At 38.1% G+C, this 24,618-nt stretch overlaps 1 protein-coding gene across 1 annotated transcript in view; it reads right to left on the reverse strand.

Annotated features, from left to right (window-relative positions):
• Positions 1-24,618, reverse strand: part of MTREX (Mtr4 exosome RNA helicase) — a 125,009-nt gene that overhangs the window by 50,093 nt on the left and 50,298 nt on the right. Inside the window, exons 14-18 of the mRNA XM_050794685.1 lie at positions 23,183-23,284; positions 17,940-18,065; positions 11,756-11,906; positions 1,890-2,062; positions 1,172-1,240 (exon numbers count right to left, since the gene is read on the reverse strand). Coding sequence (XP_050650642.1) covers positions 1,172-1,240; positions 1,890-2,062; positions 11,756-11,906; positions 17,940-18,065; positions 23,183-23,284 — 621 coding nt within the window. The remainder of the gene's footprint in view (positions 1-1,171; positions 1,241-1,889; positions 2,063-11,755; positions 11,907-17,939; positions 18,066-23,182; positions 23,285-24,618) is intronic.

The following is a 24,618-nucleotide window of genomic DNA, read 5'->3' on the forward strand; positions in this document are numbered from 1 at the left end:
ATAAAAAATCCTCAAAAACATACTATCAACTGAATCCCGATACATAAAGAGAATAATATATCATGACAAACTGGGATTTATCTTGGAAATCCAGTCATATTAACATCTGAAAACCAGTTAATGTAATATATCATATCAGAATACAAAATAGAATAAAGAGCAAGAATCACATGATCATCTCAATGGGTACGTAAGAAATATTTGACAAAATATTTATCTTTCATGAGAAAACACTCAACACGCCGGGAACAGAGGAAATTTTCTCTACTTCTGGGGGATATGGAAGGATAGGTGAATGACATAGGTTTCTTTTTGAGATGATGAAAATGTTCTAGAATTGACTGTGGTGACTGATGGTTGCACATATCTGCGAATATACTAAATGTCACTGAGTCATATACCCTAACCGGGAAAATTGGACAGTGTGTGCATATCATCTTCATAGAACTGTTTAAAAAACAAAAAATGTAAAACCTAGCATGAAAGGAATCTATAGCACTTCAGTACAGGTTAAAATATTCTGCCCTAGCAAAATTCTCTTATAGACAAGTTATAGAATGAGTAAACTGGCAAAGGCATGCTAGCTGTTCCATCTTGGGTTACATAAATGTCCATGAAACCACTGTATTTAGCATTCAATGTCTCACTTCAACTCCACATAAAAAGAGAATTTAATAGCTGTCAGAGAGGCTTAAATAAAGACTACTCTGTCCAGTTAACCTCACCTCCTGCAAGGAAGATCATAGCTACATGAAAATAATGCATGTGTCTCTCTGAGTGTGTGTGTGTGTGTCAGGGGGATTTGGGGAGTGGAAGGAAAGCACTACCACCATTTAACAGTTTTCTCATGGTTGAGGCGATACACAGAAAACATAAAGGACTGGCTGGGCTCAATGGCTCACACTTGTAATCCCAGCACTTTTGGAGGCCGAGACGGGTGGATCACCTGAGGTTAGGAGTTCAAGACTAGCTTGACCAACATGGCGAAACCCCATCTCTACTAAAAATACAAAAATTAGCCGGGTGTATTCCAACAATTAATTCCTCATGGCAGAATTTATTACTGCTTCTCTTCAGGTAATATTATTTCTTCTTAGACCGATTTCATAAGCCTGAAAAAACATTTCACTAAAAACTGATATACAATTCTAGTTTAAAGACAACAGTTTACCTTAACATTTGACTTTTTTGAGAAATTCACCACTACTCCCCAGCCAAAGTCATCTCCTTCATTCTTTACCTAAAAAGAAAAGCAAGTAAGCAAGATCAAATGTATATATACAAGGCAATTTCAGTCTTTCGTACCCACATTCTAGACTAATAAAGCCTTCTGAATTTTCTGACAAAATATCTTTAGCAAAAGCATTGCTAAATTTAAGAAACAAGATATTAACCCTGCAGGAAAAAAAATCAATGACAAATTCCATTTTAGAAATTGCCCCTAGAACAGCAACAACAGGAATCTCTCAGTTGGCAAATGAATGCCAAAAATGACAGTATGTTTCAAGGATATAAATATTTTATATCTAATGAATTCATCCAGAACTTAAAATTACCTTATTTTTCATATAGTTATGTGAATAGTTACATGAATATAGTTATATGAAGTTATAGTTAGCATTTCATAACTAGAAATATTTTATATGTTAATCCCAAAACTATCTACTTCAATTTATAGTCCTCAAAATAAAAACCAGTGGTGATTAAAAGGCCTTTGCATAAGCCCCTAAGTTAGTGCCATGTGAAACAGGTAAAATAATATGATTAATATAGATCAATTATTGTAGCAGGAAGCATTTTATCAGGATAAAAAATAAATTAGAATCTTTAACAAAAATATGTTTAAATATTGAATTATTCAAGTATTTTATGAAGAAACAATGACATACCTTTACCAAACGACCTGGTTGTAGAAAAGGTAAGCAGTATTTTGGTTTGTGAATATATTCTTCAATTTCTTTACCCAATTTGGCAAGCTGCTGTCTAATCTTATAATAGATAACCACACTTTCTTCATTGGGAATTACTATTTTATTATACTGTTCTTCTGAATTCTTTACCTCTGTAAATAGAACACATGTACAAAATTAAAAAATTATATATCTTATTTAAATTATATCCAAGACATAGGATTTTTTCTATTAGGTTGGTGCCAATGTAGTTGTGGTTTTTGTTTACTTTCCACCTTCCTGTAAGTATCTATGTGTTCAGCTATCCAAAAGCTCCTCAAACCCTGTCCTCTTGTGCCCTTTATGGAGACTTTATTGGATAGACATGACTGACAACTGCGAAGAAATGTGGCTGGTCACAATCTATTACTAATAGACTGAGTGGGAAAACCCAGCCAGATCTGCCCATTACAAGTGTTTTTTTTTTTTTTTTTTTTTGTGCCTTTCTGTATAGCATTTCTTCCTCCAAGGTAGGAGGCAGGATCTCTTTTGAAATGGGTGTCTTGTGACCTAAATTCAGACAAGGTAGGTCAGAGAAATTTTTTAGGTCGGTCTCCAAACAGAAAAGCTGGAGATGATTCCTGCCTTGGGGAGAAAAAGAAGCAGGTGAAAGGAAGGCAGCAGCAGATCAGAGAGAAATTCTATCTTCTGGCACCTGCTTCTGACCCAGCATTATAACAAAAGACTATACAAAGGCTATGGGAGTTATAAATCAGGAACCATGGACAAAAACCAACCAATAAATCATAGGCCACACCCTGGTTTTTTGTTAATAGGGATCTCATATTAACAGGATATATCATTTCAAAGATATTGGTGTATTATTAGACGTGTATTTAGTCATTAATTAGATCAGTCTACCATTAAATGGTATGAATATGTCTCTTAGGCTGAGGCCATGCAGGTTTGTAGGCTTTTATTTGATCTTGTCTGGTTTTAAAAGTAGGAGACATCTTGGCAAATACATAGTTTTATATTTTTAGGCCTTTGGTATAATTGAACTAGGATATAATTTTTTTGTTTTGAGCTTCTTTAGAGGTATTAATATTGGATTTTTAAAATGTGTAATTCCATTTTTAAAATCAATAGCCTTTTTTTTCTTTTTTTTAGAGATGGAGTCTCCCTCTGTTGCCCAGATTAGAGTGCAGTGGTGCAATCTCGGCTCACGGCAAGCTCCGCCTCCTGGGTTCATGCTATTCTCCTGCCTCAGCCTCCCGAGTAGCTGGGACTACAGGCGCCCACTACCATGCCCAGCTAATTTTTGTATTTTTAGTAGAGACGGGGTTTCACCGCGTTAGCCAGGATGGTCTTGATCTCCTGACCTCATGATCTGCCCACCCTGGCCTCCCAAAGTGCTGGGATTACACATGTGAGCCACCGAGCCTGGCCTTTTGTTTGTGTTTTTTTTGAGACAGTCTTGGCTCACTGCAACCTCTGCCTCACAGGTTTAAGTGATTCTCCTGCCTCAGCCTCCTGAGTAGCTGGGATTATCGGCATGCGCCACTATGCCCAGCTAATTCCTGTATTTTTAGTAGAGACGGGGGTTTCACCATGTTGGCCAGGCTGGTCTTGAACTCCTGACCTCAAGTGATCCACCTGCCTTGGCCTCCCAAAGTGCTAGAATTACAGGTGCGAGTCACCACACCTGACCTATAAAATCTATAGTTTTTAAATACCCTTCCTTCTTTTTTTTTAAATCTATGGAAGGGACATTAGAATTGACCACAATGATGGTCTAAATTTTAGGCAGCAAGAGTAGCCTAGCACATATCTCCTCCACATTGTATCTCTGTTTAGATGTGATAAGGTTATACAGGTATAGAACTAGTGCCATTTTTATAATTAGGCAAATAGTAGTATTGATTTTCAGTCTATTTTGTCAGATGGGATGAAGGTACAATTCATCCTATATGGCTCTTAGGAATTTTGATAAAAGGGTTAAATATATAGTTGCAGTTTTCTGTTTAGGAATTATCTTTTTAGCATTTGTAGTTGTAGCCCTGGTGTTAGGACCATTCTATCAGGTAAAGAAAGAAAAAAAGTTGTTCTTTTGAGGTAATGTGTTTTAAGAAACACAAGTGTTTTTCCGGCTAGGCACAGTGGCTCACACCCATAAACCCAACACTCTTGGGAGGCCGAGGCAGGAGGAGGATAGCTTGAGCTCAGGAGGTCAAGACCAGCCTGGGAGAGACAGTGAGATTCCATCTCTACAAAAATAAAACATTAGGTTGGTGTGATGGTACACACCTGTAGTCCTAGCTACTTGGGAGGCTGACGTTGGAGGATTCCTTGAGCCCAGGAGGTTGAGGCTACAGTGAGCTATGATTGTGCCAATGCACTCCAGTCTAGGCAACAGAGACCCTGCCTCCAAAAAATAAGTGTTTTAAATATATTTTTTATATTTTTTTAAATGTTTCTTGAGACAGTCTTGCTCCATTGCCCAGGTTAGAGTTCAGTGGCACAATCTTGGCTCACTGCAACCTCTGTCTCCTGGGTTCATGCTATTCCCTACCTCAGCCTTCTGAGTAACTGGAATTACAGGTGTGCGCCACCACATACAGCTAATTTTTTGTATTTTTAGTAGAGACGGGGTTTTGCCATGTTGGCCAGGCTGGTCTTGAACTTCTGGCCTCAAGTGATCCACTCGCCTTGGTCTCCCAAAGTGCTGGGATTACAGGCATAAGCCACCATGCCCGGCATTTTTTGTATTTTTTATGTCACATAACAGTAAGTAACGCAGAAGAAGCCTTCTGTGACTCAATGTGTGAGGGTTTTTCTTCCCCACACACCAAGCAGTGGATGTCAGCTGGGTGTCCTCTAATTTAATTTTGACATTATCCACCTGGAGATAGCATCAGGTCTCACAGGTTGAGAGTTCAGTCCCCAAGACTGCCCCCACCCCTACCCCGACTAGTCACAAGTTAAGGCCTCCAAAATTTTAGACACTAGTCACAAGTTTAGACACCAGTCACCAGTTAGGCCTCCAAAAATTTTAACAAATTGAAATTTTTACAACTTCCTATTTAGGTCTGATTTGTGTGTGTGTGTGTGAGTAGCTCACGAAACTAAAAAAAAAAAAAAAAAAAAAAAAAAAAAAAAAAAACCCCACATTATCAGTTTATTACAAAAAATATTTTAAAAAATAGATAAAAAAATATAAGACAAAGCCTAAAAAGGTCCCAAACAACAAGAGCTTTTGTCCCCACAGAGATGGAGTACACCATCTTCCTCAACAAATAAATTTTTGTTTCCTTCCTATAAGTCTCTTCATATTTAGCTATCCAAAAGTTCCCCAAATCCTGTCCTCCTGGACCTTTTATAGCGACTTTTAATTAGATGGATATAATTCACAACTGTATATAATTAAACAAAAAATACATAATCTAATATTAAGAGAGTAAAAAAACCCAAGAAAGCCCATTTATTTAAAATTTTTGAATCTCTATAACATTTCTTCCTCCAAGACATAAGACAGAACCCTCTTTAAAATGGTAGTCTTATGAACTATAAGACAAAATAAGTCAAAAAAATTTATTATGAACAGATCTAAGACAAAAAGGCCAAAAAAAAAAAAAAAAAAGAAAGAAAAGAAAAAGAAACAACTCTGCCTTAAAATAAATAAGTAAATAACAAAACTAGGTTTAAAATAATCTAATTTCTAAGGCCTATTGTGCCCTAACATTTTAACAAGACTATAAATAACAAAGGGTATAAAAATTATAAGCCAAAAACCATAGACAAATACACCACACACACCCCCCACCCACAGTTTTAAATTCTGATAAAATCCAATTTATTTTTTTCTTCTGTTGTTCATGCTTTTGGTGTCACAGCTAAGAAATCACTGCCAAATCCAAAATTACGTAAATTCACACCTATGTTTTTTCCTAAAAGTTTTAAATTTTTAGCTCTTATATTGACAGCTTTATCTATTTTGAGTTACTTTCTGTATATGGCGTGAGGTAAGGGTGCAACTTTATTATGCATGTTGCAATTCTGTTGTTTCAGCACTACTTGCTGAAAAATCAACTGACAACAGATGTATGGGTTTACTTCTGGACTCACAATTCTACTCCATTGATCTGTATCAAACTCTATGTAACCTGTGTGCTTCAGTTTCTTAATCTGCAAAATGAGGATAACCATAGTGCACATAACTCCACAAAGCTTTCCCAGGGACTGACGAAAGACAAAGAATATACTTAGCTAACAGTATTGCTCATGGTAAACAGAAAGGATATTGCTCCTGTATTATTATGTTTATTATTATCATCAACCTTTTCACAGACTGTTCCTAGAGCTCTAAGTTCTAGTCTTTTGTACTGCCTTGGGCACACTGCATCATCCTGGTTCTTTTTAAATGAACTGCATCACTGCTTACAGGAGCTGTACTTCAGTCATTAAAGACTAGAATACCATCCGAAACAACATGCATTATGGCAGTAAACATTATCAGGAAAAAAAAATTAAACCCTATAAAAGAATATTTGACAGACTAAAGTCATTAAGAGTTATAAGAAAACGAAGACTGCACACTGAAATGATGATCCTGCTGCCCCACCCAGAGTTACATATAACATTATATTTGTAGGAATCAGGTGAGCACTAAAGGCAGCACAGACAGGAGGAATTTAAGAAAATGATATAAGGAAATTTCTATGGGGTTTTAACAGGGAAGCATCCAGAAGATTTTTTTTATATCACTCCAAATCACTTCAGTGCTCAGACTATTTAACTAGAGTCAAAAGTTTGAAAGATATTTTAAGAAGTCACATTTATTCTGTATCTAGGACTCTAACTACAGCCACATACCACTCCAGAAAATTATTAACTTTAGGTACAGTCTTTTTTCTCCAAATTAAACAAACAAAAATCAGTTTCTCTAATCTTTTCTCATGTTAAAAAAAAACTGGTTTTGTGTCTTTCAAAATTGATAATATACATGTAACAAATTAGAATAGAAAAACAAAGACATAAATTAATGAGACAACTTGCTTGTGAGACTGCCACTATGAAGCAAATTAACTTAAGGATAGTATCTCTTCCACCCCAGTCAGACAGTTGAGGAACTTTAGTATAAGAAGCTGGTTTAACTACAGTGCAAATGAGAAGACCCCATGGGTCATCGCCATAGGAAAGCCTCAGAATTTCAGAAGATAGCATGTAAAACATGCCCATAAACTCTTAAGACAGCTTGTAACCAATTTCTTCCTTTAGAGGAAGATGAGAGATGGTGGTTGCAAAGACATATTTATAGCATACAATATAGTGCATAATAGTGTGTACAACAGATAAGCCTGGGAGCGACTGGGAAATGAACTGCCATGCTCAGAACTAAGCAAATTTTACAAGTAAAAGCATAGATTGCTTTACTGCTCTATGGCAATACTATCAGTTTTTGCAACAAGCACTTACTGAGCATTTAACATAGATTATCTCATTTAGTTCTTATAACTTGGATGAACTGGATATTATCCCAACTTCATACACAAACTAAGGCCCAGGTAGCCTTGATTCAAACCCTCATCTAACTGCACAGCTCTTTCTATTACCACTGGCATTATTAATGAAACTAAATAAAAAGACTAAGATTAAGTATGCATTTTTCTTTTCAGTAAGGGTAGAGTACAATCCAAGGACCTCTACTCTTATGGCTCACTGAAAAATGTACTGTTGATTAGATAAATCAAAATGAAAAACATCTCACATATGTGAGCCATCTATTTGTTATAATCAATAAAACATTCTACCAATTCTACACTTCTAAAGACAACAGCCCACATTTTAATTTTGGTATATTTAAGGCGGTAAAATAATATCAGTGCCTTGAAAAGGCTCTAGCAGTATCTGCAACAAAAGAAGTATATTCCTGCAAGTAATGAGTGAAAATAGGAATGAACTGCATTCAGGACGTATTCTCTCATACTACATGCTCTGTTTGATCGCAGCACTCAGCTCTGCAAACTGTACTACAGGTGTTTCAATTCCCTTATTTCTCTTTCATCAATCAAGTTCCTACCTCTTCCATTAACAAGTATTTTAAATTTTGGACAGTATTTCTACTTACTGGTTTCAGGAGGTTAGAAAAACAGCTTGCCCCTTTAAAACCAGAGGTAGAGAAATGCAGGGCTAATTCAATTCCAAGTAGATACAAGTATCCAGAGGCAAGGCCAGAGAACAAAGATCATGTTACTCACAATCCTCTTAAAAAGTAAGTCAGAACCAAATTGAAAAAACAAAACAAAACACAAAAGCTGGGGACTGAGGAGACAGCGGACATGAGATGGAAATGTCTACCTAAATAGAAGAAACCGAGGCAAAATTAACAGTTTATGTGGGCCAAGGTTGATGACTGCAGCCAGAGATACACTTCTAAGTTCAGGAAGTGCTCTAGAGACAAAGGAGGGGCTCAAGTTTCTGAAGAAAAAGGGATGAATCAGGGACAGGTGCAGTGGCTCATGCCTGTAATCCCAGCACTTTGGGAGGCTGAAGTGGGTGGATCACCTGAGGTTGGGAGTTCGAGACCAGCCTGACCAACATGGAGAAACCCCATCTCTACTAAAAATACAAAATTAGCTGGGCGTGGTGGTGCATGCCTATAATCCCAGCTACTTGGGAGGCTGAGGCAGGAAAGCCACTTGAACCCGGGAGACGGAGATTGCGGTGAGCTGAGATCATGCCATTGTTGCCATTGCCTGGGCAACAGGAGTGAAACTCCATTTCAAAAAAATAAATAAAAAGAAAAAAGAAAAAGGGATGAATTAGAAGAGGGGCTAGATTACAGAAGGTGTCAGGAATTCATTGGTTAACAGAAATAACACCGGTTAGTGACTGGCTATACAGTGGCTTCAAAAGGTAATTATTTAGTTCCAAGGGTAGGAGACTTGAGACTTGACTTCGGCTATATTTTAAGTGACTTTCTCGGCCTAAAAACTGAAAGGGGGTCCCATTCCCCACGTAAAAGGTTTTCTTTTTAATTTCTCAGTGAAATGGTGGAATGTTTAAGTTCACTGAGTGAGTAGTAGAATCTTGTTCTAAGTCATATTGAACAATCTCTGGGTCCAGCCAGAAGTCAGAAAATAGGCTTTAAAAAAACAGGGTAATACTTGGGAGTTTCCCCTCTGTCCTCCACTGTACCAAGGATGCTTTTAAAAAGTAATTTACTGTTTATCAGAATGTAAAAAGAAAATGAAACAAAACAAAGGTAAGTGCACCAATACACACTTCTGTTTCACTTGGTTATTCAGTCTCCAAACCAGTCTAACTGCTAGCTGTGTGTGTATGTACAATTATCCTACTCATGCATGACTGTGCTAATTGCTTAGGAGGAATACTTTAATTTCCTTTTAAGTACTAAACTAGCTTGTAATCTTACACCTGTTTCAATGACAGCATCTGAAATTTCCATGATATAAGGTAAAATTAATACTGCTAATTTGATTTTAACATCTCCTTAATTCACATTCAAATCCAAAGTGTATTTAAACCTTGTTAATCTTTTTTATTATTAATTTTATTTTTAATAAAATAAAATAAAATTTATTATTAATACAATTTTTGGTGGGATAAGGGGATTTATAGCTCTTTTAAAAATACAGTTCTGAGACTAGAAACATATTTTTCTATCTCTTTGCTAAGACCATAGTTTATCGGCCAAACACGAGGGGTATTATTAATAACTTTTACAAAAAATTAATAAATGTAGTATGATTTGAAATTATACATTTGTCATGTTATAAGGTTTTAAAAAATATATTCAAAAATCTGCTTATGGAAGTTTACTAAAGGTGATTGTTGAGATCATCCAGCTCACATTTTAAGAAATTGTCTGTCATCTTTGATTTTTTTCTTAATCAATTAGAGAGGTTATTACATCTATTTTCATCACTTTATTAATGGTGAAACCCTGTATCTACAGAAAATACAAAAATTAGTCAGGCATGGCGGCACATGCCTATAGTCCAGCTGAGCGGGAAGGATCAACTGAGCCCGGGAAATTGAGGCTGCAGTGAGTTGTGATGGTACCACTGCATTCCAGTCTAGGTGACAGAGCAAGACCCCATCTAAAATAAAGTAAAATAAGAGTGGAATTGTCCTATATACTCATAAGAAAGGAATCTCAAATTTGTCTTGTTAAATAAATCATGATACAGTTATAAAATGGAAATATTATTCAGTCATTAAAAATCATACTTTCTTGAAATTAAAACTTTTTTTTTTTTTTTTGAGATGGAGTCTCACTCTGTCGCTCAGGCTGAAGTGCAGTGGTACAATCTTGGCTCACTGCAACCTCCATCTCCCGGGTTCAAGCAATTCTTCTGTCTCAGCCTCCCAAGTAGCTGGGATTACAGGTGCCCACCACTACACCCGGCTAATTTTTTTGTATTTTTAGTAGAGAGGGGGTTTCATCATGCTGGCCAGGCTGGCCTCGAACTTCTGACCTCAAGTATCTGCCCGCCCCGGCCTCGCAAAGTGCTAGGATTACAGGTGTGAACTACCACACCTGGCTGAAATTAAAACTTTAAAAGTCAGAATAAATGAGCTACTAAATACAAAGCATTTAATAAAAGGCTAGGCATAAGGTAAATATTTAACAAATGATATTAATTATAAGCATTATCATTACCAGTATAAGTATCATTATTACAAAAACCTCACATCTAATTTTGCCTTTAAAAAGCATACTTATTCGTAAAACAAAATAGAAAAACTACAAAGCGTTAACAGTGGTTGGGTAGCTATTTCTGTGTGAGATTACAAATGATTTTAACTTTCCTCTATCTTTGTCATATTTTCTTTTTCCTTTTTACAATGACTACACACAATATTTTTATAAGATTTACCCAAACCAGTGGTTTATTTTTTTTCATATTCAAGTGAAAACCAGTAGTTTAAATCATTGCCTTCATTTTAGCTTTTAATCAGCTCTTATGACCATTAGTCACGCTACCCTCTAAGGTAAGAATCAATGTACAACTCCACTTGAATATAATTACCATAGGACATTTACTTTTTGTGCTTTTGCAAGCATTACCTTAATATTAAGAACTGAAAATTCCAAAAAAGCTAAACTCTAATCCAAGTTAAAGCATTGCATTTCCCTAAACATTCACAGGCTTATGCCAGGGCACTCTTTTATAATGAGAAACAGTGAAAGAACAAGGCTAATATGCATGTGATTCTCTTTTTTTTTAATTTTCTTTTTGAGTCGGGAGTCTCGCTTTGTTGCCAGGTTGGAGTGCAGTGGCGCAAACTTGGCTCACTGCAACCTCCGCCTCCCATGTTCAAGTGATTCTCCTGCCTCAGCCTCCTGAGCAGCTGGGACTACAGGAGCCCGCCACCAAGCCTGCTAATTTTTTGTATTTTTAGTAGCGACAGGGTTTCACCATGTTGGCCAGGATGGTCTCGATCTCTTGACCTGGTGATCCACCCGCCTTGGCCTCCCAAAGTGCTGGGATTACAGTCGTGAGCCACCGCGCCCGGCTGCATGTGCTTCTTACAGGTCAAGTTTTAAAATACTAGGCTTTGTGTTATTTCATTATTCAGGACCATGAGTTATACGATACATATGCACAAGACAAGAATTATACTAAATTTGAGCCAACTATAGAAAAGTTCCCTGCCAGCGTTTTCTTTCCTTCATTTTGAAATGTTCTATTCAGTTACAATGATCAGACTACAGTTGTGCAGTCCATTACATATGAACCAAAATTTACCTTAAAAAAAAAAGCCAAAGCAGCCAATAATGTAGACATTTTGCTAGTCTCCTAGCTACATTAAGCTCTGTTACAGTATTTTATACTTACTCTCTACTACTCCTGGAATTGCTCGATAATGCTGAAACTGATAGAAGGATTTTTCCAACATGTACTCAGGATTAATTTCTTCTACACGTAGTAAGTTCAAAACCATGTTGTAGGTCAAATGGAAAGCACTATTTAGAGGATCAGCGGAGCCCTAAGAGAGAAAAAAAATGTCAATTTTGTAGTTTTCCAAATAAATTTACCCAAGTACCTTAAACCTACTATAATACATAATACATCACAGCAGAAGTGTATTAAGAAACTTTTATTTCTCAAACACATACCACACAGAAGTGTACTGGACATGTGTAAACTCTATTGTTTTCTAAAGATAAGGGTAAAAATGGAAAATACTGAGGCTCAGAACTGAATACCCAATTTAGCAATCAAGTTAATAAGCTTATGTCTCTCATCTGTTTAAGTATTCACACAAATCCTTTGTTTTAGCAAAACTAAGAACTCCAAATACATGTTAATTCTTGATTCTAAAGCCTCTCCTGTTTCCTAAAATATCATTCTTTCTTTTTAGCCATGAAAATTAAAATATAACCCCCACTCTGATTCCATTCCTTTGGAGCTTGCCCCACCTACATTCCTCCATAAAGCCTTAAACCACAACCATCTAGTCCAGAATCATCTCAAACTTCCCAGAACTAGAATTATCAGAACTTATATTCTAGCACTGGGCCATATATTGCTTCTTGCTTGCTTTGTATAAATGTAAATATATTCCTTAAGTTTAAAAATGATCACCATTTACTGAGGGCTTAGCATATGCCACTCACTGTACTAAATAAATACTAAATCTTCAATTCACAACATCCGTAACAGTATTTTGCCTCCATTTTAAACAAGAAACAGAGGCTCAGAGAAATGCAGGGACTTGCCAAGAGTAAAGCAGGAGCTAAAATCTAGGAGTATCTAGGCTTAAAGTCTTCATGGAGGGCAAGTCATATTGGAACTTATTTTATATACCTATCAATCCAACGCATACCTCACATTACTAAAAATACAGGAACCCTTTGAATGTTGATCAAGTACTCCACCTAAAATTTAACTGAAACAAGAAAGGTAACCAATGATAAAGATATTATGTAAACTTTGAAGGATTCCAGGCAAACTTTGAAGAATTCCTTTTTGCCAATTTGCTTACTAAAAAGATATTGAGAGAGCCAAACATACCACTTTTCTAGAACAGTTTTTGTAATATTTTATAAATACTAATATAATGATCTCTTACATTTTAGAATATATGGTTCATTTAGGCAAGTAGTTCTAAAAATTAACAGGCTAAATATTCTTGCATTATAAACCATAAAGGTGGAAGATGGAGAAATAAATAAATGTGAGCCTTCCCACTTCTTCAAAAAAGGCCTGTACATAGTTATCTTATGTACAGTTACAGAACCAACTTTAATAGAATAGGTATATGCTTCTTACATTTACAAATAATTTAAATAACCAGTAAGGTCAAAATTATTTTTCCTTCAATTCAGGAAAATTTGATTCATTGTTGAAAAGAACACACCACTGACTAGAAATATCATACTATTGAAATGAGCACTTTATGTACTCTAAGTAACTAGTATGTTTATTTAGTAATTTCAGAAAGTATAGAAATGGTTTTATTTTGATAAAACTAATAACATCTACTCAAAATACTGTGATATTTTTACATTCTTTGGAAAATATGGGCACCATATTGGAGCATGTATTTCTTCTAGTTATAGTGGAAAAATATAATACTTAACTGCTAACAAATAAAAGATGCATTCACCAGTCTTTCTGAAAAGCTGTTTAATAACACACTTTCTCATTTACTCAACTTTTCATTTGAACAAACATTATGAAAAATGATTTTTTTGTGACTCTTCTCAAGTAATCAAAAATGTATCAAAAGAACCGCTAACTTGGCTGGGTGTGGTGGCTCATGCATGTAATACTAGCACTTTGGGAAGCCAAGGTGGGCGGATCACCTGAGCTCAAGAGTTCAAGACCAGCCTGGCCAACATGGCGAAACCCCATCTCTACTAAAAATACAAAATTAGCCAGGCATAGTGGCACATGCCTGTAATCCCAGCTACTTGGGAGGCTGGGGCAGGAGAATCACTTGAACCCAGGAGGTGGAGGTTGCAGTGATCCAAGATCGCACCACTGTACTACAGTCTGGGTGATAGAGCGAGAAACCATCTCAAAAACAACAACAACAACAACAACAAAAAACCCCAAAAAACAAAAAAACTGCTGCCTTATGTCAAATTCTGTTTAAGCTAATAGCAGATACTTCAACAATAGCAATACTGGAAAAGTTGAACAGGTTTCTCTATTGCTCCTTTAAAAATTAGCCAAGTCAGCCAGCATGACGGTTCATGCCTGTGATCCCAGCACTTTGGGAGGCCAAGATGGGCAGATTGCTTGAGCCTGGGAGTTCAAGGCAAGCCTTAGCAACATGGCGAAACCTTGTCTCTACAAAAAATACCAAAAAAAAAAAAAAAAAATTACCCAGATTTGGTGGTGCATGCCTGTAGTCCCAGTTACTTGGGAGGCTGAGGTGGGAGGGCTGCTTGAGCCCTGCAGGTCAAAGCTGCAGTGAGCTGAGATTGCACCACTGCATTCCAGTCTGGGTAACAGAGCAAGGCCCTGTCTCCAAAAAAAAAAAAAAAAAAAAAAAAAAAAAAAAAAAAGCTGGGCATCGTGGCTCACGCCTATAATCCATAATCCTAGCACCTTGGGAGGCTGAGACAGGAGGAAGATCCCTTGAGCCTCAGGAGATCGAGATCAGCCTGGGCAACAAAGGGAGACCCTGTCTCTATTTTTAAAAAGGCTGGGTGCAGTGGCTCACGCCTGTAATCCCAGCACTTTGGGGGGCTGAGGTAGGCAGATCCCCTGAGGTCAGGAATTTGAGACCAGGCTGGTCAACATGGTAAAACCCCGTTTCTACCAAAAAAATACAAAAATTAGCTGGGCGTGGCCATAGGTGCCTATAATCCCAGCTACTTGGGAAGCTGAGGCAGGAGAATCGCTTGAACCCGGTAGGTGGAGGCTGCAGTGAGCAAGTTAAAAAATTACTCAAGCCATAAAAATGAAGGAAAAAAATTATTAAAATATTTCAAATTCACAATCATTAAATTATTTACATGCTCAAATATATAAATATGTGTGTGTATGAATGTACTGAGAGTTTGAAAGCTCTAGCAGGCAACAAACACATTTTGCCATGGTTCTAACACCAATAGGAAAAATAAATACATATGACAAATAGACTTGAATTATATACTAATGTATAAAGTAAACCTACTATTTCTACATATAAGGTAACTATGAAGAAGTTACGTATTTTAATTTTTGAGAAAATAACTTCAAGTACTCAGTATTTCTATTCAAGTTCTGAAATTACTTAAGAATGATCAATTATTTTTGCCTATAAGAAAACAAAATATACCTGACATGACTATTTTTTAGCCTATCTACTTTAAGTACATCAAAGAACAAACTGCTGTCTCATGTCAAATTGTGTTTAAACTACTAGTTGAAAAATCTATTTGCGAGAGGTACTGAGAAGCAGTACCATATGGTAGTTAGAAGCATAAACTCTGAAATCAGACTGCCAGAGTTCGAAAGCAGGATTTGCCATTTAACAACAATATAGCTCTGGACAAATTTTTAACCTCTGCATGCTGTATTTATAAAACGTAGATAATAACAGTAATTATTATAATTAGTATTTGGAACACACTGAACATTCAATAAGTATTAGTTGTTACATCCCAGCACTTTGGGAGGCCGAGACGGGTGGATCACGAGGTCAGGAGATCGAGACCATCCTGGCTAACACAGTGAAACCCCGTCTCTACTAAAAAATACAAAAAAACTAGCTGGGTGAGGTGGTGGGCGCCTGTAGTCCCAGGTACTCAGGAGGCTGAGGCAGGAGAATGGCCTGAACCCGGGAGGCGGAGCTTGCAGTGAGCTGAGATCCGGCCACTGCACTCCAGCCAGGGGGACAGAGTGAGACTCCGTCTCAAAAAAAAAAAAAGAAAAAGTATTAGTTGTTACAAATACTGAGTAAGTTAACTATAAATTCCTTAATGATAGTAAAACTACCTAGAAAAAAACCTAGAGGAAATAAGTTGTACGTCAGTCTTGATAAAAGAAATATGCCTAGAAATGCAGATACACAAACAGGTACTACATTCTTTCAATCAAACTAATATTCAAAGTGAAATGTTCTCCTTCATATCCCAAGGATGGCTATGAACCAAAAAGGCAGCTAACAAGTGCTGGCTAGAATGTAAAGAAATTAGAAGCCTCATACAATGCTGGTGGGAATGCAAAATGGTGCAACTACTTAAAACAGTCTGGCAGTTCCTCAAAAGGTTACACATAGAATTACTCTATGACCCAGCAATTCCTTTCCTAGGTGTACAGTCAGGAGAAAACAAAACACATATTCAAGTAAAAACTTGTTTAAAAAAAAAAAAAAGTTCATAGCAGCATTATTCACAGTAGCCAAAACATGGAAAAAATCCACATGTCCATTCACTGCTGAACAGATCAAGTGTAGCATACATGCTGAACAATGAAATACTATTCAGCAATGAAAAGGAATGAAGTTTTGATAGATGTTACAACATGGATAAAACTTGAAAACATTAGGCTAAGTGAAAAAAAGTCAGATACAAAAGGGTACACATTACATGAGCCTGTTTATATGAAATGTCCACAACAGACAAATCCATAAAGACAGAAAGTAAATTAGTTGTTGTCTAGGGCTTGGGGTAGGGGTGGTCTTCTGAAGAAAGAAGAGTAACTTAATAGGTATAGGGGTTTCTCTCTGGATTGATGAAAATGTTCTAAAATTGATTGTGGTGATGGTGACAAAACTCTATGAATATATTAAAAACCATGGAAATGAGTGACTTGCATGGTATGTGAATTATAGCTCAATAAGTCTATTAGAAAAGTAAATTTAAAAAATGCAATGAAAGGTGACACAATTTTACACATACAAGGTTAACAAATCCAGAAACGTCAAGTATATGGAATGAAAACTCCGCACTAAAGGAACCAGATGCTGTCATTAAAATATTACCTCCTATAATCTGGCAACCCGATTCTGTTCTTTCCACACACAGAGTACAAGGAAAGAAAAATAGCATGCGTTATATCCGGCACAATTAGAGAAAAGAATAAAAATTTTCAGTCTTGTTTAATTTTCCTTTCATGGAGCACTAAAGAGGTTTCCAAGTGTTAACCTCTAAAGTTGAAAATAAGACACCATACGATTATTATGAATATGTACAGACAAGCTTTGTCTTTACTTATGTAAAGACATATAAAGATATACACACCTTTATCTATTTTGCTTCAACATACCAAGCTTCATTATGACTATATCTCAAATTCTCCACAAAGTTCCCAAGTCTAAAAAGTTAGACACACAATCTGTTTCATAGATACTGACCTAAGTGTGTCTTAACATGTTTTGAAGTAGCTACTTTTAAGTAGCTAATGAGCTGGCAATTAATTTTGTTTTTAATTAAAGTTTCCTATCTTATTAACATTTTTCTCTATATGGATAAGAAGAAAAAAAGCAACCAGGCCAAACTTCCTTTAGAAGCTCTTCAAAACAAAAATAAAATTCTAGCCCATCTGAAGCACAAATACTAAGCAAGCAAAATAAAAGTCTAATCTGCAATAAAGCTTAAAATGTGTTCTTTATGATTGGGATATTTATAATCAATAGGGTAAACTGTAAAGGTAGATTGCTGAATTAACCTATTAAGCTATCTGGGCTTGCAAAGGCAGAGGAAGCTCACTGCCTGCCCCAAACACTTGATTATCAATCATGTGTCCCACTTCCTGTTCTGACAGGTAAAGAACAACTTGTGCAGTGGATCGGTCAAATAAAGAGATTTCTTAAATTTGGAGGAGAAAGTAAACATTTCTGCCCTCTCTGGAGATCTTCACACCCTATCCATTATATGAGTTGCTCTCCACCTATTAGGTGAAGTAGGATACAAGATGTTAGTATTTTGAGTAGTCACACCCTTCTATCTTCCCAAGCCCAGATAGTTTCAGTATATTAACTCATTTTAGTTAGGTATCTGACTGACAACCAATTCTGAAATGGTTTCTGAAGCATATTTCTGGAATTCTTGGTAAAGGTACAGAATCTTAATGTAGTTACCTTAAGTAATTGTTTTCCAATTGTTGGGCTCATCTTTTCATCTACCATAAGAATTACAATTCCTCTATCATCCATTCCTCTCCTTCCAGCACGACCAGACATCTGAATGTATTCACCAGAAGAAATCTGAATGAACACAGTTAAAATTCAGAGTTTAGGAGAAAAACTGGTAAAAAACGTATTCTTAAAATTTCTCTTATTGTAAAACTTGTAACAAGTTATAAACCCTAAGAAAGGAAACATGATTAAAAACATGAAGTTTTAGAAGAGTTAAAGTCAAAGCACAAAAATGCAAAACATGTGAGAATAATGTTTCAAACCCATATCACACCAACATAACAAAACTAAATTTTAGACTTATTGTCATTTTGGATCTAAAATTTATGCTTTTAATCTAAATTTAAAGCCTAAAATTTAGGCTTTTAAAAATTTTGGCTTTTCACAGTAAGCCAATTACTGTTAATTATGCTTTCAAATATATGACAGCTACTGGGAAATACTGGCTAATTCACTGGCATTTAAAAAATACCTTTGAGCTAGATATTCTGGAAAACGGCAAAATCTAAGAATGCAAACAATGACCCAAACTCAACCAAATATCAGTTCTGATTTGATCATAATTACCTTTCTGAATCTGCAAAATGAGATGACCATAATTCATGTTTTTTGAAAAAACAAATTCTCTCCTATTTTATTGGTATTTATGCCTGGAGTTTGGTAGAGTCCATTTGTCATCAGGAACAACCTGATAGAGGAAGGTCAGTAAGGCTCCTGTATACAGGCTTTCAGAGCACCATTGAACCACTTCAACACTGGGCAAAGTTTTTCTTTAAGTGCATGTGTACTTTTCTCCTGTGGAAAGGGTCCAGATTCTTTTTAAAAAATTGTAACTCAAAAAGAGTTAAAAACCACTACACGTCACAATGCTGATGCCTCAGGATGGTGGTGGCAGTCCCAGCTCAGACATGGTTAGCAGAGCTGCTGAGACACTGAAAGCCCACTGCCTGTATGAGGTATAGCTGGAACACTGCCTACAGAGCAGGTTCCACCAGCCTCACCGGAGAAGATGCCCTTATGTCCATGATGGGCTGAGAGAAAAGCAAGGTCCTTCTCAAGCCATCCAACAATATCCAGCTGGATCTGGTCAAGAAGGTGCAGCTGTTCAGTGGCACTCAGAACGGTATGTATAAGCACTTCATCATAGAGGCAGGCAGGTTTCCAGCAGCCAGTCAATAGGCATAGTGCTCCCAATACTGGCCACAAAGAGCCTCCCTTGTGACTACACAGCCAGGATGGCTAAATACAGGGCCAAGTTCGACCCATAAGTGACAGTTAACTTCGACATGAAGACCCCAATTGGCCAAAGGAGATTCTGCCAAGTGGTATGCATGGAGCACTGAGCCACTTGGCAGCATATGCCATCAAGATAATTGAGATCAAGTACCAGGAGGGGTAGGAGGTGTGGGAGCCAGAGCCATATGTGCTGCACCAGGTGCGTCACGCCAACATCATCCAGCCGGTGGAGGTGTTTGGGATGCGGGCGCATGTATACATTTTGATACAACTGGTCCCTGTTAGCAAGGAGCTGTTCAACCACATCATCACCAAGGGTTCCTTCACTGAGCATGACGCCATGTGAATGCTGCAGATGGTGCTAGATGGCATCCAGTATCTGCATGCACTGGGCATCACAAACCAAGACCTCAAGCCTCAGAATCTGCTATACCATCATCCAGGCACTGACTCCAAGATCATCATCACTGACTTCAATCTGGTCAGTGCCCACAAGAACAGTAACAACTACAAATGCCTCATGAAGATCACCTGTGACACACCAGCATCCCCTGCCCCAGAGGTTCTGGCCTGTATTACACAATTCAGTGCACGTGTGGGTCCCAGGCACCATTGTCTACATCCTGCTGAGTAGCATTATGCCCTTTGGGACAACAACCATACCTCAGGGGCAAGTATAGTTACTCGAATGAACGCTGGCTACCCAGTATGTCCAACCTGGCTAAGGATTTCACTGACTGCTGATAGTGGACCCTGGAGCTCCTATGACTACACTGTAGGCCCTAAGACACTCGTGGGTGATAAGCATGGCAGCGTCTTCATCCATCCACTGGTGCAGAATCTGCACCAGTTCATCTCCTAAAACCTCCTCAAATGTGCCTCCTCACACTGCCAGAGCACCAAATATGCCCGGTCCACATGTTAAAGCCACTTGACAGGCTCCAAGCTGACACACATGCAAGAGCATGAGCTGCAGAAACTCAAACCTGTGTTACTAGCAACAGTACAGTGGCTGATCCACCTGGCTGTGGTACAGACATAGCATGATCTCAGCCTGGCCATTCACTGTTGTGCCATCTAGGCCTGTTACCCTCTCTGGAAACAGGTCTATACAGCAAGCAAAAGGTGAAGAATGTCTGTGCCTTCTCTGTGCCATTTTCTTCTCTGTGCCTTCAGCAGCTCCACTCCTTGCCATGGGCCTGGGCCATGTGTGACAGAGTAGAGGTGGCACAGGGGGCTGTCCATGACTCCCTGAATGAGGTATCTGGCCTGGCAATGACACCCATTTTGGTGGGAAACTGCTCTGGTATGAGTTGGGGGAAGGACAGAACCTGGCCTTCACTGTCTCCCTAACCCTTTGACTCTTCCCCAGAACAGGGGGGCTGCAGTGCTGGCTGAAGAATGTTCTATAGCCTCAGGACTCTTTGGGACAGTTAATTCTAGCATCAACCCCCATTCCTCCACAGAGCCTTCTTCCCTGACTCTCTACATTCCAAGGCATCTTGATCCTTAAGATTATGCTCCAGTGGGAGGCCCAGGTAAACACAAAGCTTATGCTTTGACTGGACTCGTAGCCCCTGGCTAGATCCAAACAGTCCCCTACCTCCCAGTCAAGACCTTTCTTCCTTCATGGTGCCCCTGCAAAGACATCTCCTGACCCCAGGATTCGCCAAGACCTCTGGTGGTAGGGCAACAGCATGGACCTTAACCCTTCTAGATGATGTGGCCATGCTGGTGGCAGGGTTGCCCCAGGCTCCAACCTATCTCTGACTATGAGAGGGTCCCTGGCCCACCAGCCTACCACGCTCAGTGTCTTCTTTGCAGAGCCCACCTTTACCTCCCTTTCCCCTTTGGATGTCCATTCCATTCCCCAGGTACCTCCTTCCCAACAGTGGAGGGGTTAAAGGGAGTCCCACTGCTGCTACCTGGGGAATGGGGCCCTTAGGGGCCAAAGCAGAGGGCGGGGGGTTCACCATTAGGATTCCATTGTCAGCCTGGTTCAATCCTTTGATATGGCCCATAGCCCTTTCCCATCAGGCTCCACTGCTCCCTCTTCTACAGTGGCATGAAGGTGCTATCTGGCATCTGGCATAGTATAGACAGCCTGGGAGTAATCACTGCACATCCATCATACACACCCATTGTGCACACCCGCTGTGCTCCACAAGGAAGCAGGAAGGAAAGAATTGCTTTGTTAGGGAGGGTCCCAGGCTGCTTAACTCTCTCCTTCTCTTGAGCTTCTACACATCTCTCCCCCAAACTTAACCATATTGTGTGAAATGTCTCTGAACCCTGGGTGGCTGGGCACTGGCCTTCTCAGAGGTTCCCTTGCCCAATCCACCCTGTGCCTGCTTCCTCTAATGGCATTAGCCTTCCAGTCTGGACCCCGATGAGTCTCAGGCTAGAGGCAGCCCCCGTGGGATGTGGGTGGGGACAGCTGACTGCTTTCCCCTAGAAATCATCATCAAATCTGTCATGGTACCTTCCCCCACCACAAACCAGGCTGGAACCCAAATTCCCTCTCTCCACAGCTGCCTTATTGGGTAGGAAGGGGCTAGGGCCCAACCTTTGCCAGACTGCAGGGTCCCTGCTAGCATAGAGGGTTTGGCTCCCACTCAGCAGCTCCATTCAGCTTTTGCCAGGGGGCAGCCTTGGGCCAGGCCCTCCTGGTCCAAGAAGTCCTGGCCCAGAGATGTCACTGACTCACCATACTTACATTTCTCTTTTGTATAGCATCCAACATTTTAAAATACAACACATCATGAAAAACGTTTTGTCTTTATTTACAGTTTTAGTGAGGGTACTTTTCAGCATTTTGATGATTTGTAATTCCTTTCAGAAACTTCTCCAAGCAGAGAGAATCACCAATTCCAAAAATAAAAGGTTAAATAAAGGACTACTTACAATTTTCCCCAAAGCCAGGCTATGGGAATTCAAACGAGAAATCTTTGTTCCATCACTTTCTTTTCACCCCCGCCAATGTTCTACTGTCTGCTTAGCAAATTCTCATCTGCTGTTACTTATTTTAAGGATTGCCTTTCTATGAAGCATTCCCTGACCCCCAGCTGACTTTGTTTCTTATGCTATATCCCTGTACATACTTCTCACAGTGTTTACAGCATAACATTTTATTGTATATCTGTCAAAAGAAACAAGTCTGTATTGTCTTTTTGTTGTGTCTACTTCAGCATCCCAGTCATCTACCAGAGTTCTAAATTCATATTTTAAGTTTGGTAATTGCTTACTAAATGGGGTACCTGACTTTTAAATCTGAAGGGCAAAATAGATGCAACTACAGCCACTGTAGTGGTGCTTTAAAACCTTAAACCTTAAGAAATGAAAACTCTAGACATATTTAAAATGATTTAAAGCATTCATAAATCACTTGCACACTTAACCTCCTATCATCAAACTCCTTCACTTAAAGGAATCTCTTTTTTTTGGAGGAGAGGTGGGAGTGAAGGAGTCAGGATAAAAATTTAAGGGAACAGAGGTTTGTTCGATTAATTAATTTATTCAGAGTCAGGGTCTCACTGTCCTCAAGGCTGTAGAACAGTGGTGCAATCACAGCTTACTGGAGCCTTGACTTCCTGGGCTCAAGTGATTCTTCCACCTCAGCCTTTCAAGTAGCTGCGACTACAGGTGCACATCACCACTCCCAGATGATTTTTGCATTTTTTGTAGAGATGAGGTCTCGCTATGTTGCCCAGGCTGGTCTCAAACTCCTGGCCTTAAATCATCCTCCCACCTTGGCCTCCCAAAGTGCTGTGATCATAGGCATAAGCCACCACAAATGGCCAAGAACCAAGGTTTAATCTTGATGAAATTGTATTAGCTCAGATTCAAGTTCTTAAGTAGGTTGGACTTAAAATCTCAAAGACTATGTAAACCAGTTATCTGTAGTACAACAAAGATAAAAATTGTTTTGATGTATGAATTGCTTTACTTACCCACCGGAAATCCTTCCCATCAAATTTGCGGGCATTTGTAAATAAAACAGTTCTAGCTGGCATGTTAATTCCCATAGCAAAAGTCTCCGTGGCAAATAAGGCCTAAGTAAATAAGTAATTCTATAATTAAACATGTATTTTAAGCTGAAAACCTAGTTTTATAATTTTTAAGTGTTAAATAAATGTATTAATTTTTAAAATTAGTTAATGAGACCCTACAAAAATAAAAAACAATATGCTATTCTCAAACCTATTTCGTATTTTATATATAAAATTATTAATTAACATTTAATGTCTCTCATAGCCCAGAAATTTGGTAATTCAGAGAAAACAGACTTTCTGAAATTCTAACAGTGCCAACTAGAGAGAATGCACACTGGTCTTACGAACAAAGCTTTAGGTCATAGAATAGTTTCCTAAACACGAACACATTTCCTGGCCTTTGCAACTGATGACGCAGTGATTTTGAGGACCACTTCAGTATTAGAAGATCTCTCAAGGAAGACTAGAATCAGTGACTCTGTAATACACTTCTAAGACCAACAAAAATAGTGGTTTAGGTACAAAAAGATATACATATAAGTAAAGTCATTGAAGTACTACATTCTCCAGGAAAGAAGTAAAAAAATTTTAGTTCATCATCTCAATAGCATATTATTCATTCATTAAAAAGAATGAAGAATCTGACATATGATGAAATTATATAACAAGGGCAGTATTACTGACTTTTTTTTGTTGTTTACAAAATGACTAATTCATTATCTGTATGTATACTAGTAGGTATTTCTGGTAAGTGATGGGATGATCTTTCATTTTTTTACTTTACATACAACTGCTCTATTTGAATTTTACAACCAGCAAGTACTGCTTGTTTATGTTTTAAAAGATCCTTTAAAAGTGGGGCTCAGCAAAACATATAATCTAGAAGGGATATACCAGGATCTAGGTATAAATATTGGCCAATTCTTGATCTAAATGACTTCAAATATTTTCTTCAAGATAAGTAAATTTATCTTAAATATTCTACTTAGTGCTGAGGTTCTCACAATAAATCTCACATATGATTTTTTAAATGCTAACAATTTTTAAACATAAAATAATGTATGAGGCTGGGCATAGTAGCCTATAATCCCAGCACTTTGGGAGGCTGGGTGGGAGGATCACTTAAGGTCAGAAGTTCAAGACCACCCTGGCCAACATGGTGAAACCCCTTCTCTACAGAAAAAAAAAAAAAAAAAAAAAATTAGGTTGGGCGTGGTGGTATGCTACTGTAGGCCCAGCTACTTGGGAGGCTAAGGCAGAAGGATCACTTGAACCCAGAAGGCAGAGGTGCCACTGCACTCCAACCTAGGTGACAGAAAAAGATTCTGCTTCAAAATTAAAAAAAAAAAAGTATGACTCATATATAGACTTATGATTACATTATGATGTTGTTT

Source organism: Macaca thibetana, chromosome 6 (assembly GCF_024542745.1).
Source record: "Macaca thibetana thibetana isolate TM-01 chromosome 6, ASM2454274v1, whole genome shotgun sequence".
Classification (NCBI taxonomy): domain Eukaryota; kingdom Metazoa; phylum Chordata; class Mammalia; order Primates; family Cercopithecidae; genus Macaca; species Macaca thibetana.